A 15,929-nucleotide genomic window follows, 5' to 3' on the forward strand; every position below is an offset into this window, starting at 1 on the left:
ATGCTTCTCTCCATCTTCACCTGCCTCTTGCCCAGATGGAGAAACTGAGGCAGGAAAGACAGGAGTGACCTGCTCACCCATTGATGGGAGAAGCAATGAGCCAGGGGGAGCGGGGGAGTCAGGACTGATTTGACCCCACTGACCAATGGGTCCTGAGGCTAGGAAAGAGGCTTTTGTAATTTAGAGGACCTTTCCCTTGAGTGTCTGGATTTGGGAGCCCCCTTCGAAAGAATCTTATTGTTGCTAAGGAGAGTTTTATTCCAGTCTAATTTAACTAATCCTGAGAAGGAAGCTGGTGTTCATGCTCTTGCGTCAGTCTGTCTGTCTACCTCTCTGTCTGTCTGCCTATCTGTCTCCCCAGACTCAGAGCCTTGCTGGCCATGGCGCAAAGAGAGGACTCTAACTTTGCTTTGGTACTTTTATTTTTGTAATTCTGTATTTATTCAGCACTTTCCCCATCGAGGTTCATTTTCGGAGCTGACTCAGGGTGAGAGAGAGAACGGATTTTCACTGAGACCTTTTTTGTCTTGTAGTTTTGAGTTTGCCCCTCTAAGGTCCGTGGCAAGGGAGCACAGAAGCAATTAAATGCTTAGGACTTAGGGATCCAGTCTGCCAAAGCCTCTTTCCTCTCCTCTCCCCTCTCCTCCTCCTCCTCCTTTCTCTCTTCTTTCCTCCCTCCTCCTGCCAGGCTGCAGTCGCATGGCCAGGCGGGCGGCGCCAACGTCTGCCGAAAGGGCGCTAGCGGGCCCGGGCTTCGGCTGCCCAGGTTCCCGGGGGAAGCCCTGTTGCCAGGTTGAATTTTCACGCCTCCTCCAGAGCGCAGATTGTCCGAGATGAAGGCGCCACCTCTGGCGCCCAGGCCCAGACCCGCCCCTCCCGACTCCGAGTCCTCGCAGGTCCTCCCTCCCTCCCCTTCTTATCTCGGCCGTAGCCCCCTTTCAGTCTCTTTCCTGTCTCGCTCCTTTCAGGACCCACTTTTCCCGCCACGCACCCACTCCCTGAGCCTCCAGTTGCTGCCCCAAGGTTGATGCCCGCAGAGCTGACTGCCAGGGTACCCACCTATCCTGGGCAGTGTGCGGGAAAAGGACAAATACCCCGCAGCTGGAGCCAAAGCCAGACAGCCGTATGCAGAACTTCGGAGGCGGCTCTGTCGGGGGCGCTGGAGCCCGGAGAGCCTTCGACAGTATCTGTCCCAATAGGATGCTGGATCTGTCCACCCGGCAGCTCAGGAAACCGGAGAAATTGGAGAAGAAGGTGCGGAGAGGGGGCTGGAAGGGGCATCCGGGAGCACACGCAGGACTCAAGTGCAGGTGTCGGGGATCGGGGTGAGCACGGGATGGGGAGTGTCTGCCACTAGACTCCAAGAGAGTTTCCGGCATCGCTGTTTCTTTCCTAATTCAGTTCGTTCCCCCGCGGAAGCTCTTGGAGAGCAGCAGCCCCATCTCTGTTTACAGAGACCCCCCGGAGGCAGAGCTGGCGGGTCTGCCAGGTAAGCAAGACGCCCCAGGTCCGGAATATCCCACCCACCCGGTGGATGTGACTTGGAATGCTGACCATGTCCAACTACCCTAGCCTTTAGCCCCCAATGCCACACATGCCCCCAGCTCTTTCTCTCTAAGGCCCTGGCTAGTGTCCCTGTCCGCGCCTTTAAATCCCGGGAAGCAGGAAAAGGAGGGATGGAGGATGAGATGGAGAGTACCCTCCACAAGAGGCAAGAGTCTGGGAATCTGTACCCATGCCTCCCTTCTCTTCCTCTTCCAGCTCTGACTACAATTGACTGGCAGGATTTCGCGGATTGCTCCTCACTCCTCCACGATGAGAGTACCCCCAGCTGTGATGCTGCCGCGTCACAGGTACCGCCTCTTCTAATTCTCATAGTTCCCTAGCATCCATGCTTTCATCTCCCTAAGCACTGATATTCTAGGAACTTTTCCCATGTCTACTCTATATAACTCGAATACGTTAGACGATTTATTGAGTAAGCGTCTGCTCTGTGCCAGGCACTGCGCAAAGAGCTGAGGACGCAAAGGGTGCTTATCTGTAGTAAATAAACTAACTCCAGAGGGACCCCCTATCTAGGACTGACTTCCGGTTCTCGGAAGGTGCAGGGTTTTGACGGGGCAAAGGATAGAAACTAACTGCAATGGCAAATTAATTAAAAAACCCTTCCCATCTGCTCTCCCACCACTTGGGCTCCTTCTACTGTGTTAGGACCTCAGCTTTCCCTGGGAATGTTGTGAGCAACACCAATTGGGGGGCGAGAGAATTTCCGAATTTTCACCACCTATCTTGTAGGCCAACGGAGGGAAGAGGAAATGTGGAAACATTCTTTGCACATGGATTTGGAAGTAGAGGAAGGGGAAATGTGTTTCCTAAATGGGACCTTTCTCTTTCCCCATCCATCTAACCCCTTTCCTGCGGCAATGATACTGAGCCATCTTTCACTTGGTGTGGGGATGCACCTCATCGAGGGAGGGGGGAATAAAGATAAGATGTGGATTTGAGGGAGAAGTAGAAAGCGTGCATTTAGGGTTATTTTATGTAGTCATAGCTTTGTGACTTAGGGAGATGGTCTGTATTTCTGAGGCTCAAAAACTGGGATGTGATGGTGGATGCTTGAAGGATTTGCCCTTAGGAACCTGGAATCTTAGACAAATAGGGTTCACAGAGACGATGCAAATTCTAGCTTCCTAAGCTGGCTCCATGGAGACTAGCAAGAACTTTTCAGTAAGAATGCAGAGCTCACTAACCTCCATCAGAGCTAGCAACCCATCTCCTTGAAGGAAAGAGGTCTTTAGCTCACCTAAACCAAATAGAAATAGCTTAGGGTGGCAAGTTGCTGCAAGCTGCTGCAGATTTCCCAAGAGAAGAAAGGCAGTTGTGGGTCAGGACTCTATAGTGAGTCCAGCTTTCCGGATTCTATGAAACCAGTTTCAACAGACAGCCTTACAGTTGAAGAGATGGTAAACACTCTGTAGAGGTGCTACTAGTAAATTTTCTTGGGTAGAGAGTATGCATGAGTATGGTTGTACTGTAAGGCCTGAATGAGTCTCACTAAAGGATATACAGTTCCCCTGAATGTACAGGTAAATATTGTTCAAGTGGCTCTTTAATTAAAGGGGAATCACAAAAGGAAAGCTCCTCCCATCCATTCATTTCACAATTAACACAGAAAAGCTATTTTGGAAATGTTTGCTGAGGGTATACAGAATTTTAATTTGTCATTATCAGAATCTTATTTTTTCTTTAGCGGAGAAAGAAATGCCATAGTTTTACATAAAGGGAAGGAAAAATCATCACTAGAAAAAAAACTGCACTGGACTTGGAATCAGGCGATCTGGGTTTCTCTGTATTTACTATTTTTGTGCCCCCACCAGCTAGCTCCCATCTCGATACTTCCTCAATGTTGAACTACTAAGCTAACTAAGCTACTTAGAATCAGACCGTACCCTCCTTTGGACTCTAAAGTCAGGTAGGATGAAGCACGACAGTATTGTGAAGAAAGATCTGGTCAGGGCCTATGTCTACCACTAATTCATTCATTTACCTTGGAGTTACTCTTGTCAATCAATCAGCAAACATTTATTAAGCACCTACTATGTGCTAGGTCTTTAGTTTCCTCCCCTATAAATTGGGTGAAATTACTTCTAAGGTCCCTTGTGGATCCAAAGCATTTTATAGTTCTATAAAACAAACACTGATTAAGTTGAAGCATTGGTGGCCACCTCAGTAGGCTGAGGCTGGCCACTTTGCTCTGTGTTTCAGAGGAGGGAAAGATAGAACCATATAGGACTTATGGCTTAAGGGCCATGAAGTCCAACATCCTCATTTTACAGATGAAACTTTACAAAGGGAACTGAGGCTCAGAGAAGGTAAATGACTTGCCCAGGGTCACAGAACTTGTGTTTGAGGCAAGATTTGACTCAGGTCTTCCTGATTCTATGTCCATTGATTTATCTGTGTCATCTAGATGCATTTACAAAGGGGAAGACTCTGGTGAAGGGTTGAGACTTAGTGGTGGGCAAGATAGATAGTCACCTGACATAACAGAGTAGGAGAAGAGTCAAGGGAAAATTACTTTTAGCTATTACTTCTAATAAATGCAGTTTTTTAATATGCTAGAAAATTATTGGTAGTGGTAAGTATGGTGAAGGCCCAGAATCTCTGACCTCTGTAACACATGAGTGGAGTGGGGGTGGTTCAATTGACAAGGATCACACAAACACCTTGTCATATCTGTCTTGGCATATTCTCCAACAGTTAGAAACTTGCCCCTTTAAAGAAGGACTGACCCTAAGTAAAATTCCAAAGTAAACCAACTTTGTCTTTGTTGCCTACATCTTTCCCCAACCCTACCCCTTCACACGCATGCCTGCACAGTACACACTTTTAGTTGTTACTTCTCCCAAGTACATAGTACTCTCACTGTGGCTGCCCAGACTTTCTAGTCCATTTTGAGGAAAGCAAGCTAATAAATCTATATGCATTAGGGTGTTAAGGGATGAATATGATCCTCTTCCAGGAGTTTTTGCATTTTCAAAGAAGACCTGCAGGGAAGGGGTTCATGGTGGAATTTTTGTGCAGATCAATTGGGGAGGGTAGTGGTGGAGATATAGGTTTGAGCCAGACCTTTGGACACACCTGTCACACCCCTGATGGATGTTCCCCCTACCTCCTGGAAAGGAAGTTTCTATCTCTAACTGTATTCTTTCTGTAAAAAACAAAAACAAACGATGAGTATTCCACATTGAGCTGCAACCCCACTACCTCATCTTCTGCCCTTCCTTCACACACACGCAGGCAACACACATTCAATCGACTTTTCAAGAATCAGTGATATTTTCCATATGCTTTGGCTCTTTCCTGAAAAATGACGAATTTAGAGTTGTATGTTAATATTTTCAGGCTGCTAGGAAGTAGCCTATATTTATAAAAATAACTCACACTTCTATACCCTGTGAGTAAATATAGATTACACATGAGGAAGCTGAAAGTTAGAGAAAATAATTGTCCCTGAAAAAGGTTGGTGAGTGGTGGAGTTTGGACTCGAGCCCAGCGTCTTTAACTCCCAAACCAGTGTTTTTTCCTACAGCATTTCCTCGATTCTTTATATTCTAGACTCACAGAGTTGGGGCTGGAAGGGATCTTAGAAACTCTCTATTCCAGAGGGCGTTCTTAACTTTTTTTGTGTGTTATGGACCCTTTCGGCAGAATCATGTTTTTAAATACATAAAACACGTAGACTCATTTGTATTTTAAACCAATCATCTTGAAGTACAGTTAGCCAAAAAATACTTTTGAAATTAACAACCCCTTATGTAGTTTGGCCTCCTCTCTTCGTCAGTGGAGGGAACACAAGCCGAGAGAGGGCAAATAAATGACTCGCTTCAGGTCTCTGGCAGTAAGTGTGGGAGTCTCGAACTCTGCTCTCGAACCCAGGGCCTGTGAAGTAAAAATTCGTTATTCTTTTCATTAAATCACCCTGATTCTACAGCACTGGCTTCTCCCGGGATGCAGGGCATCAGTCACGACGCCCGCGCCCCGCAAAACAATCTCCCCTGCTCCGTAAAATCACGGCAAATAGGCCGCAGGGAGCCGCTCTCCCTGCGCTTTCTTGTTCCTCTTTGGTAGCCACACTGCTTGGTACAGAGAGCAGAACGCGGCTTTCACGCCTTCACCCGCAGCTCAGGTTGACCCCGGCCTGCGGCGTGATTTGGCCCACCGTCCCCGCGAAGCGCTCAGCAGGTCAGGGAGGGGCCCCGGACTGCACGTGTTTGCTCGTCCGCTGGGCAGTCAAGCGCTAGTTAATGTTTCCCCGGCTCGGGAGGAATGCACGGCTCTCGGAGGGGGCACCGTGGTTGGCTCGTGTGGTTGGCTCGTGTGGCTGGCCAATAAGGCGGCAGCAGAGGCCAAGAGGTTCTCCAGAGGCTCCTCTGCGCGTGCCGTCCGGAGGAGACAGCCCTATATGGGTTTGGGCCCCAGCCTCTGGGACCTGTGTGGTAGGAAGCCTGGTGGCTGTTGTGCCTTCAATAGTAGGCATCTCCCGTTTAAACCTTTGCATAAGAACATTTGCCCCTACATCCCTTATATGCCCTGGTCTTAAGGCAATGCGACCTGCTATTTGCAATGTTCAGAATGGGGCTTGGATTTTCAGGCATGAATGACTGTGAATTTGCGCGCGTGCGCGCATGCGTGTGAACTAGCCACAGGGCGCAGGAGAAGGCAGGTGTAAACGGACTGGCCAAAGAGCACCAATGAGATTAGAATGGTCTAATTAAGCGCAGTGCTACCTTTCTGCTTTGTTTCAGAGCCACTGTCCACAAACAGAACCAGAATTTGATCTGCAGGATTTCAGGGATGCAGTGGATAATCTCATCTCAGGCAAGTGTGCTTCTTGGTTGGTCTAAGCCGCGCTCCGGCAGCAGGGATTTCCCCTGTGTCAGCGGCACACCACGTGTATTGCTTATTTCCTCATTGGTTAATTTCATGTCTGTTTCTGGCAAGAGGAGAAAGCTTTCACGTGTATTGCTTATTTCCTCATCGGTTAATTTCATGTCAGTTTCTGGCAAGAGGAGAAAGCTTTCAAACACTAATTGGCAGAAAGTGACCGCTAAAAGGAAAAATAGCTATTTTTGTTACGTCTCCTACTTCGAAAACGAGATGAATTGTTGCGACTTTTTCACCTGCTGCTTCTAAGGGGCTCAGCACTTGGGAGTTGTTGTGCAATTCACTGAAGGAGGTGCGGTGAGACTGAGAAGCAGGTCTGAGAAAGTGAAAGAAATGCCCATTAGGGTTAGTTTATATAGTCTCAGCCTCATGACCTCGGGCAAGCTGTTTGACCATGTTTCTTCGTCTCCTGTAATTTCTGCCCTGAATAAACCTCACAGGAAGGCTAGAGGGCCAAAAGAGATAAGGAGAGTGAAGCCTTGTAAGCCTTAAAACTCTGTGTAAATGTAAGTTATTGTTATTAACTGCCTCCGAATCAAAGGGAGATCCTTTCCCTCCTGTCCATTTTGAAGAGGGAAAGAGTCACAGACTCTCCAATGATGGATGTTGCAGCAAGGTATGATTCCCTAATCAGGTTCGCCAGTTTCCGTGAGGGATAGACTGGGTGGGGTTTGGGGAAGGGTGAAAGGTTATTTATTTATTTTCGGAGTTTTTAAACCAGAAATCTATAGTATATTTTGTATTGGCATGGTGAGTGACACCTAATGCCATCGTCTGCCGCTCCACAGACCCATCATCTTTGATGTCTTCTCCCATGGGTCCTGAAGACTTTTCCTTCCGTTCCTGCGACGTGTCTCCCTTCGGTTCCTGCATTTCTCCCCAGCCGGAGCATCCTGTGCCTTCTATGAGCATTCATGGTGTTCCTCATCCGGAGCAGTACTGGAAGGAAGTGGCGGACCAGAACCAGAAAGCTCTGGGAGATGCCCTGGTAGAAAATAATCAAGTAGGGAGACCAGAGCTTGGGGGTGGGGATCTTGGGACATGGGAATAGGAGTGACCAATCCAGAGGTAGTGGCATCCTTCCTAAATCCTTTTCAGGGCTCTGAAAGATAATTGGTGCAATATGAAGCTTTCCCCCACCATCCCCCTCAAGTGCCGTAATAGTTTGGATTGTTCCTATATTTCTCAATTCCTCCAACCCCCAGTCTAGCTATGAAATCCAAATCCTGTTAAATTGTTGGTGGAGATAATACAGACTTAGCCTGGGTTTGATCATGCATTGGTTCTTGTGAGTTCTTGTACTTGTTTATTCTATATTCTTCTTCTTTTGGTCCGCACTGGTGATTTCATTGGTATGGGAAATTTCCTGTGTGTACACTTCTTCCTTGTTTGTAAATCAGCAGCGCACTTGTAACTTACAGTCTTTAGGAGTTGGCTGAAGCTCTCAGAAGTTGAGTGATTTGCCCATGGTCACACAGCCAGCATTCTGGGTGTCTCAAAAGTCTTGGTGCAGTTTTAATCAATTAAATTATTAAGCTTCAAACTGCACTGTCTTTTGTGACATCCTGAATATTACAGGCAGGGTTTGAATTCATGTCTTTCTCAGTCTAAAATTAGCCTTCTGTCCACTATACCAGTTGATTCCCTTGCTTTTTCCTTTGGATTTATATTTAGAATTTGAGATGCAATTATGAACAGAATGTGCATAAAAGTCTAAATCATGCATGGGATTATTAAAACTGGATGTTAAAGTGTCCCTTATTATACAGATAAGGAAACAGGTGAAGTAAATGATCCAATACTCCCCAGCTAGTGGAAACAGAATCATCTGAATCCAATCCCCAGTCTCTTCTTCCATTGACTTCCCAGTCTCCACTCAGGAATGTATGTTGTACCTGTGACTGTCATGCACTCAGTCCTTTTTGTGCTTTCCTCCCCTGCTTGGCAGCTGCACGTGACACTGACCCAGAAGCAGGAGGAGATTGCATCCTTGAAAGAAAGGAACATTCAGCTGAAGGAGCTAGCCAGCCGGACTCGACACCTGGCTTCTGTCCTTGATGTAAGTGTGGCAAGGGCTGGGGTTTAAGAAAAGGTTAAGAGGCATGTGGTACAATGCAGTACACATTCTTCAAAGGATGTGCTGGTACCCGCTCTAACCGGCTTTCAAGAGACTGTTAAAATTTCAAAGTGAGCATTTATACACAGGAATCAACAAACTGTACAAGTCAGGGCTTAATTGTCTTTTTGATTATCTAGACTTAAAGTGTTAATAACGTACACTAAACTTAATATTGTCAGTGCATGTACCCCACCTTTTTGTTCAGCCCTTACGAGCACACCCCAGTATTGTTCTATAAATGTTACTTGAGCTCAGCAGGAGAGCTACTAGTAGAAGGCTCTGGGAATGAAGTCATCACCAAACTGGGGGCCTGGTGACTGCAGGCTGGTAACTGGCACGTATATAGAACTTTAAGGTTTACAAAGCGCTTTACATGCATTATCTTATTGGAGCTTCTCGGCGCCCCTGGCTGCCGGGCAGTAGCTTCTCCGCAGAAGTCCACCATTTTCCATCCCTTGGAAAGGATGGTTGGAGAGATAGTCGGTAGTCCCTGCTGCCCTTCCCAGGACTGGGCTCAGCCCTCTTTTGTAAGTGCACAATTCGCATTAACTGAGCTGAGCTGCCCTGGAGCCAGTCGGCCAGACTAGACAAGCCCCTTCAATTCCCTTTTCCCTCCAACCACAGAAACTGATGATCACCCAGGCCCAGGAGTGCAGGGCTGCCCCGGAACCCTTTGTGCCCAAAGCCTCGGCCAAGAGGAGCCTGGAGGAGCTGCTCACTGCCAGCAGCCAGGACGGCGCCCAGGTGGACGCGATCCTGCGGGAGATCTCGGAGCAGTGCGACGCGGCTCTGCAGAGCCGGGACACCAAGCGGCCCAGGCTGCAACCGGGAGCTCCGGGCACCGCCTGCCGGCCGCCGGCGCCCCTGCACGGGGCCTTCCGCGGGCTGCGGGCCGACTGCAGCCGGGCATCGCTGAACCTGAGCCACAGCGAGCTGGAGGACTGCGGCTCCTTCAGCACGCCGATTCGGGACCACTGCACCATCCGCACTCTGGCCTTCCCCCAGGGCAACGCCTTCACCATACGAACCGCCAGCGGGGGTTACAAATTCCGGTGGGTGCCCAGCTGAGCTCAGGGAGAGGGACTTCGGCTTGTCTAACCACCCTCCGACACCAGGAGGCACTGCCTACACCGTGATCACAGCGCCACGAGCTGCGCCTGTGTCCAAAACTTCACTTTTGGGGATGCCTTCCCCCTACCACAGCGTGAACCCCGGCTTTTGGTCCCCAGGGACGTTGTTAAGAACTGAAACAAGCTGTGGGAACATGTTGTATTTCGGAGTCTGTTAGTAAATGCTATTAATATAATATCTCCTCTTTTAAAAAGGGAGAGGTGGCGGAGAGGAGCTTAAGACCATCACTTAAAAAATATGTAATATTCAGAATGAGAATCATAGGATAAAAAAAAGCTTTAAGGGAAATTAAAGTTCAATCCTCTCATTTTACAATGAATGAAGCAAGTCCAGAGAAATTTAGGAACTTGTCCAAGGTCACACAGATAGTTAAAGGTTACTAGAACTAGATCCCAGGTTTCCTGACTCTTAGCCCTGTGGTCTTCATGGTGTTGTGTTCAGTTGTTTCTGACCTTTCAGTGATCATAACTGACCATAGGGTTTTCTTCAAAAAAAAAAATACATTTATGTATGGTTTGCAATGCATTTCTTTTTCCAGTGGATTGACACAAACAGAAGTGACGCACCCAGCATCAGACTGGTAGTAAGTAGCTGAGGTCCACCTACTGCTCTATCCACTGAGCTACCAGCTTCCTAGTAAGCACTTATCAGTTTTTCTTCTGTTTTATGCTTCCTTCCCTACTGTTGAAAGGAAATGTAATTTTATCATTATTTCAAACTATTACTCCAGCTAACAATAGAGAGAAGGAATGATGAGAATGATGAAACAGTGCCTTGAGAAATAAAAAGGTAGATTCTGGATCTCAAAAGCATAGAATGATAGATTTAAATCTGAAATGGAACTTAGAGATCATAGAACCACACACCACAGTGTCCTAAAGCTTAGTGAAGTTTGAAGCTTTGAATAGACTTCAGAGACTAGTCCAATTCTCTCATTTACAAATAAGAAAGGAATCCGAGGTTAGATGAATTGCACAATATTAAATAGATGAGAATCAAAGACAGGATTTGAATCAATATCCTCCAAAGACAGTTCTCTTTCCACTGTACCAGCTGCCTCCAACCTCAATTTCTGTATAAACAAATGGGATCTTGGTGATTGGCCCAAGCCACATGGGTATTATATGGCAGTCAGTATTTGAACTCATTTCCTTCTAATTCATTTCACAATGGCTGTAGTAGACTCTGGAAGGTTTATTTTACCTTTATATGAATATGGGTTAAGCACATTTGTTTATAAATATCATTTGTGTAACTTGATGTGGTTTAATATAAATATTTGTATATAAAACATGTTTGTCATTTGGTTTGGGCCACATAACTACTCATTCCCCTTCTTCTGCTGTTTATATTTTGTAAATTTTTATTCATGTTAAATACAAAATGAGAAAAGAAAAAACATTTTTATATACACAGCAGAATAGAAATACTATACATTATTTTCAGAGCTACTGAGCTTTTCTTTGCTTCCTTAAAAGTTTTCTTTTGTTTTCTGTTGGGCACTTTGTACTTTTTATTTCTCCTCCTTCCCTTCTTCCCCCTCCTTAAAGGATACAATTATATTAGTATACACACATATACATAGAAATATACTCATACACATATATGTAAGACTGTACTGTGCTTATTTCCTATCATCTGTCTTTCTGATGGTGGATCTCATCTTCCTTCATGTGTCCAGATATTTCCATGTTTTTCTAAATTAATCAGCTCATCATTTCTTAAACCACAGTGATATTCCAACATAGTCATTCTATCTGAGAGATTGTTTTTTCCCCCAATTTTCTGCATTCCTTCTATTCTTGGCTACGTTGGTTTTATTTATACAAGAAAATTTTAATTTAAATTAATTTTAATTTAAAATAATTTAAATTACCCATTTTACACTTCAACAATGCTCTCACCTATAATATAGCTCAAGGTCTGATACTGATGAGTCTTCTTCCTTTACTTTTTTTTTCTCCTAGTTTCTTTGAAATTCCTGACTTTTTGTTTTTCCAAATCAACTTTATTGTTTTTTCTAACTCAGTAAATTTTTTTTTTTAGTAATTGAATTGGGGTGGCATTGAATAAATTAGGTAAAATTGTCATTTTTTATTAAATTGATTCCTCTTCAGTACTTTAGAAGATCTTGCATTCAGTGGCGTGATTACTACTTCCACTAATATGACAACTCTTCCATGTCTTGCTAGATGGTCAAAAAGTTCATCTTCTGGGGAGTAACCTTCAGGAAGTAGAGCCTTTCTGTACTTTGATAGTCTGGTCCTGAGGTGACTGACAGGAGTCCCTCAGATGGCCAAGTGTACAGTCCGTATGCTTAGTGGGTCTGTGAAAGGTGGAACTCTAACAGAAGCCATTTCATTGTGGCAGACCCTGTCAGAACTTAAATCCCACTGGCCTATCCTTAGGGACTCAAAGGTCATCTCCATATCACCAAGAGGCATTGAAAGAGAACTTTTGTGAAGGTTGGAAGGCTCATTTTCTTCAACAGGACATCAGCACAAGTCATAGGCCCCTTTGGCAGTCCAGTGAAATATAAGGACCCTCTCTTGGAATGATGTTTTCAAATATATAAAATGAAATACGTTGGGTAACGTTGAAATAGAGTTGAGACAGTAAAAAAAAAAAACAAGTTCATGGACCTCAGGTTAAAAAACTTGTTTTAGAATTAATCTGAGTGCAGCCTCCAAGTGTTGAGGTGTGATAGGCACTTGGGTCCTAGTAACACTAATAGCATGGCCAATCAGTTGACAGAAGAGCAGACTACAGAATTCAAAGAAACCTTTTCACTTTTTGACAAGGATGGAGATGATAATACAACAACAAAGGAGTTGGGAACTGTCATGAGGTCACTTGGGCAGAATCCCACAGAAACTGAATTACAGGATATGATTAATGAAGTAGGTGCTAATGGTAAAGGCACAATTGACTTTCCAGAATTTCTGATTATGATGGCAAGAAAAATGAGAGACACAGACAGAGAAGAAGAAATTAGAGAAACATTCCATGTGTTTGAGAAGGATGGAAATGGTTATATTGGTGCAACAGAACTTCACCATGAGATGAAAAACCTTGGAGAAAAGTTAACAGATGAGGAGGTTGATGACATGATCAGAGAAGCAGATACTGGTGGTGATGGTCAAGTAAACTATAAAGAGTTTGTACAAATAATGACAGCAAAATAAAGACATTGTACAGAACGTGTTAAGTTTATTGGACACAATTGTTTATTTGACTTTTCTTTGTAACTTATCTGTAAAAGGTTTTCCCCCTACTGTCAAAAGGATATGCATGTGTAGTAATGAGGACTTCATTCCTCCATGTTTTTCTTCCCTTTGTCTACTGTCATTGTCCTAAAACTTTATTAGGACAACTGATCAAGTAAAATATTTTGCATGTGACTTATTCTGGATATATCTAAGTCTTTCTGCACTTCTGAACTTAGATGGAGCTGGTCAAATGAGGGAACATCTGGGTTAGGCCTTTTTTTTTTTTAAATTAGTAGTTTTCTTTAGGAGCTATCACATGTTGTTGTTGAGATGTGGAGTTGTAATTCCACATGGACCATGGACAGACAACAATATGTACTTAAAGTTGCACTGTTGCAAAATGGGTACTTGTAACACAATTTTTTTTTTGTACTGCTGGTCCTGTACCAGAAAATATTTTCTTCTATTGTCACTTGCTCTTTAAACCTTTTCAGGCCACTTTTTTTTAAAAAATCTGTTTATGGCACAATTTGCCTCAAATTCATTCCAAGTTGTATATTTGTTTTCCAATAAAAATAATTACAATAAAAAATCTTCTATTTTAGTGCAATGATAGTATAAGGATGTTTTGACTCTACCAGTGAATAAATACGAGAACACTATTACATACACACAGATATGGTGTGTGTGTGTGTGTGTGTGTGTGTGTGTGTGTCTCTCTCTCTCTCTCTCTCTCTCTCTGAAAGTTTGTGTGTCTGTATCTGTGTATATACACATACACAGAGCTAGGTGGCGAAATGGATAGAGTATTGGCATGGGAATCAGGAAGACTCATTTTCCTGAATTCAAATCTGGCCTTAGACATTTACTAGTTGTGTGACCCTGAGCAAGTCACATAATTCTATGTGTCTCAGTTTTCTCATCTGGAAAGTGAGCTGGAGAAGAAAATGACAAACCTATTCAGGATCTTTACCAAGAAAACCCCAAAGGTGGTCATGAAGAATTGGATATGACTGAAATGTCAACAAATATATATAGGTTTTTGTAATAAGTAACAGTTTTTCAAAAAAAATTTTTGTTTATTTTTAATTTTGAACATTCACTTTTATAAGATTTTGAGTTCCAATTTTTTTCTCCCTCCTCTCCCCAAGATAGCATGAAATCTGATATAGGCTATATATGTACAATCATAGTAAACATTTATGTTTATGTTAATAAACACATTTATGTTAATATTTATATATTTAAACAACATAGTTGTGTTGTGAAAGAAGAATCAGAACAAAAGGGAAAAACCATGAGAAAGAAAAAAAGAAAACAGTCTGTTTCAATCTGCATTCAGAGTCCATAGGTCTTTCTCTGTATGTGGATAGCATTTTCCCATGAGTACGAGTAGTACTTTTTAGCTCTTGGAATTCTGGAGGTAAAATCTCACAGTTCAAAGTCACTTTTTTCCTTGGCCTGGATGTCTAGGAAAATATCTAAGTCAGTCTTTTATTCCTTTCCTGTACCTTCTTGCTTTAATCTCCTTTTTAATCATATCTCTTTTGCTATGCTGTGAGTCATTTACAGAGTGGCAGAAATGTAATGTCAAAGGTAAATGTTTTGTCCTTCCCTTTCTTTTCCCTGTCATGTTCTCTTTGTCCTACTGCCTTCATGTGGTCCTCGAAGAGGACCCTTGAAGTTGGGAGGTTCAGATCTGGCCCAAACCCAGTCTGTTTCATCTCAGCTTAGGGCTCTGCCATCTGAGTTCAGATATCATGTAACAGGTGAACTGGGTAGCGGTAGCAGAACCTGCTACACCAGTTTATGATGTGTACTGTTATTTGTATTTAAATAGCCCTTTGAAAACCAATAAATTGATGCAAAGCCACATTTCCTCATACTCTGACAAATGAACATTTTAAAAATAAACAGTGGTACAGCGAATGGAGCACCGGATTTGGAGCTCATAAGACCTGAGCTCCAATACTCCCTCAGGTACTCACTAGATGTAGACTTTGACCAGATCACTTAACTGCCATGTACCTCAGTTTCCTCACCTGCAAACACCTACCTCATAGCTTCATTGTGATGATCAAATGAAACGATGAATGTAAAGGACTTTACAAACCTTAAAGCACTATTCACATACTAGCATTATTATGAATTTTTATATTTTTATTTATGAATTTATATTTATATATATGAATTTTTGAGACAGCTCAAATGCACAACATCTGAAATGTCTGCAGAGAAAAATAAGCAGCAAAAAGAAAAGACAGAAAAATCCTAACCTGTCTTGGACAACTGACTCATCAGAGAGGGAATTTGAATGCTGGTCCTCAGACTCCAGAGTCATTTTCTTTCCATCATAACACACTGATATGTATCTCTAAGATGATATAATCAGGAGTTGCCATCATTTTAAAAAAAATGAAAAAATTTCCCCTAATACCAAGCACTTATTTTCCTTCCTGCCCTTTACTGGCCTCTTCTTTTATATACTTTAAAAATGTCTAATTTCACTGGTGTGGATATTCCTTCTATGGATTCACATCAGAACCCCTCCACACCTTCAAATCTTGCTTCCCATAAATACTCTACAGAAAGCCAACTCATCATTCTAGAGGTCTGATAGGATCCTAGCTTATAGATCTACAATGGCCAGGGGCTTTAGAAGGGATTTAGTCCAATCCCTTCACTGTACAGGTAAGAAAATTGAGACCCAGATAAGTTAAATTCAAAGTCACAAAGATACTAAGTAAGAGGCCAGGGACTATAACTTTTTTTTTTTTTTAAGGCAATCAGGATTAAGTGACTTGTCCCAGGTCACAGCTAGTAAGTATGGGAGATCTGATTAGAACTCAGGTCCTCGTGACTCCAGGGTCAGTGCTCTCTCCACTGCATCACCTTGCTGCCCCTATAAAACCACTTTTTGAGGAGTCGGTCTACTCATTGGTCACAGAACAGAAATTGAACATTGAAAGAGTCAATAATTCAGTGTTTGTAGAAAGTCATGAAATTGTAAAATCCTTCTAAGC

The 15,929-nt window shown here is 43.6% G+C and overlaps 2 protein-coding genes across 2 annotated transcripts; both read left to right on the plus strand.

Annotated features, from left to right (window-relative positions):
- Positions 1-941: 941 nt before the first annotated feature.
- Positions 942-10,988, plus strand: MCIDAS (multiciliate differentiation and DNA synthesis associated cell cycle protein). The gene is made up of 7 exons (XM_072605629.1): positions 942-1,254; positions 1,402-1,489; positions 1,762-1,853; positions 6,309-6,381; positions 7,236-7,450; positions 8,396-8,506; positions 9,191-10,988. Exons 1-7 carry the CDS (start codon positions 1,126-1,128, stop codon positions 9,632-9,634), a joined length of 1,152 nt encoding a protein of 383 aa, XP_072461730.1. The 5' UTR covers positions 942-1,125; the 3' UTR covers positions 9,635-10,988.
- Positions 10,989-11,063: 75 nt separating this feature from the next.
- On the plus strand, positions 11,064-13,455 carry LOC140501735 (calmodulin-like). The gene has a single exon (XM_072605628.1). The coding sequence runs from the start codon at positions 12,433-12,435 to the stop codon at positions 12,880-12,882; it is 450 nt and encodes a 149-aa protein (XP_072461729.1). The 5' UTR covers positions 11,064-12,432; the 3' UTR covers positions 12,883-13,455.
- Positions 13,456-15,929: the final 2,474 nt, after the last annotated feature.

The sequence above is a fragment of the Notamacropus eugenii genome, chromosome 4 (assembly GCF_028372415.1).
Source record: "Notamacropus eugenii isolate mMacEug1 chromosome 4, mMacEug1.pri_v2, whole genome shotgun sequence".
NCBI lineage: Eukaryota > Metazoa > Chordata > Mammalia > Diprotodontia > Macropodidae > Notamacropus > Notamacropus eugenii.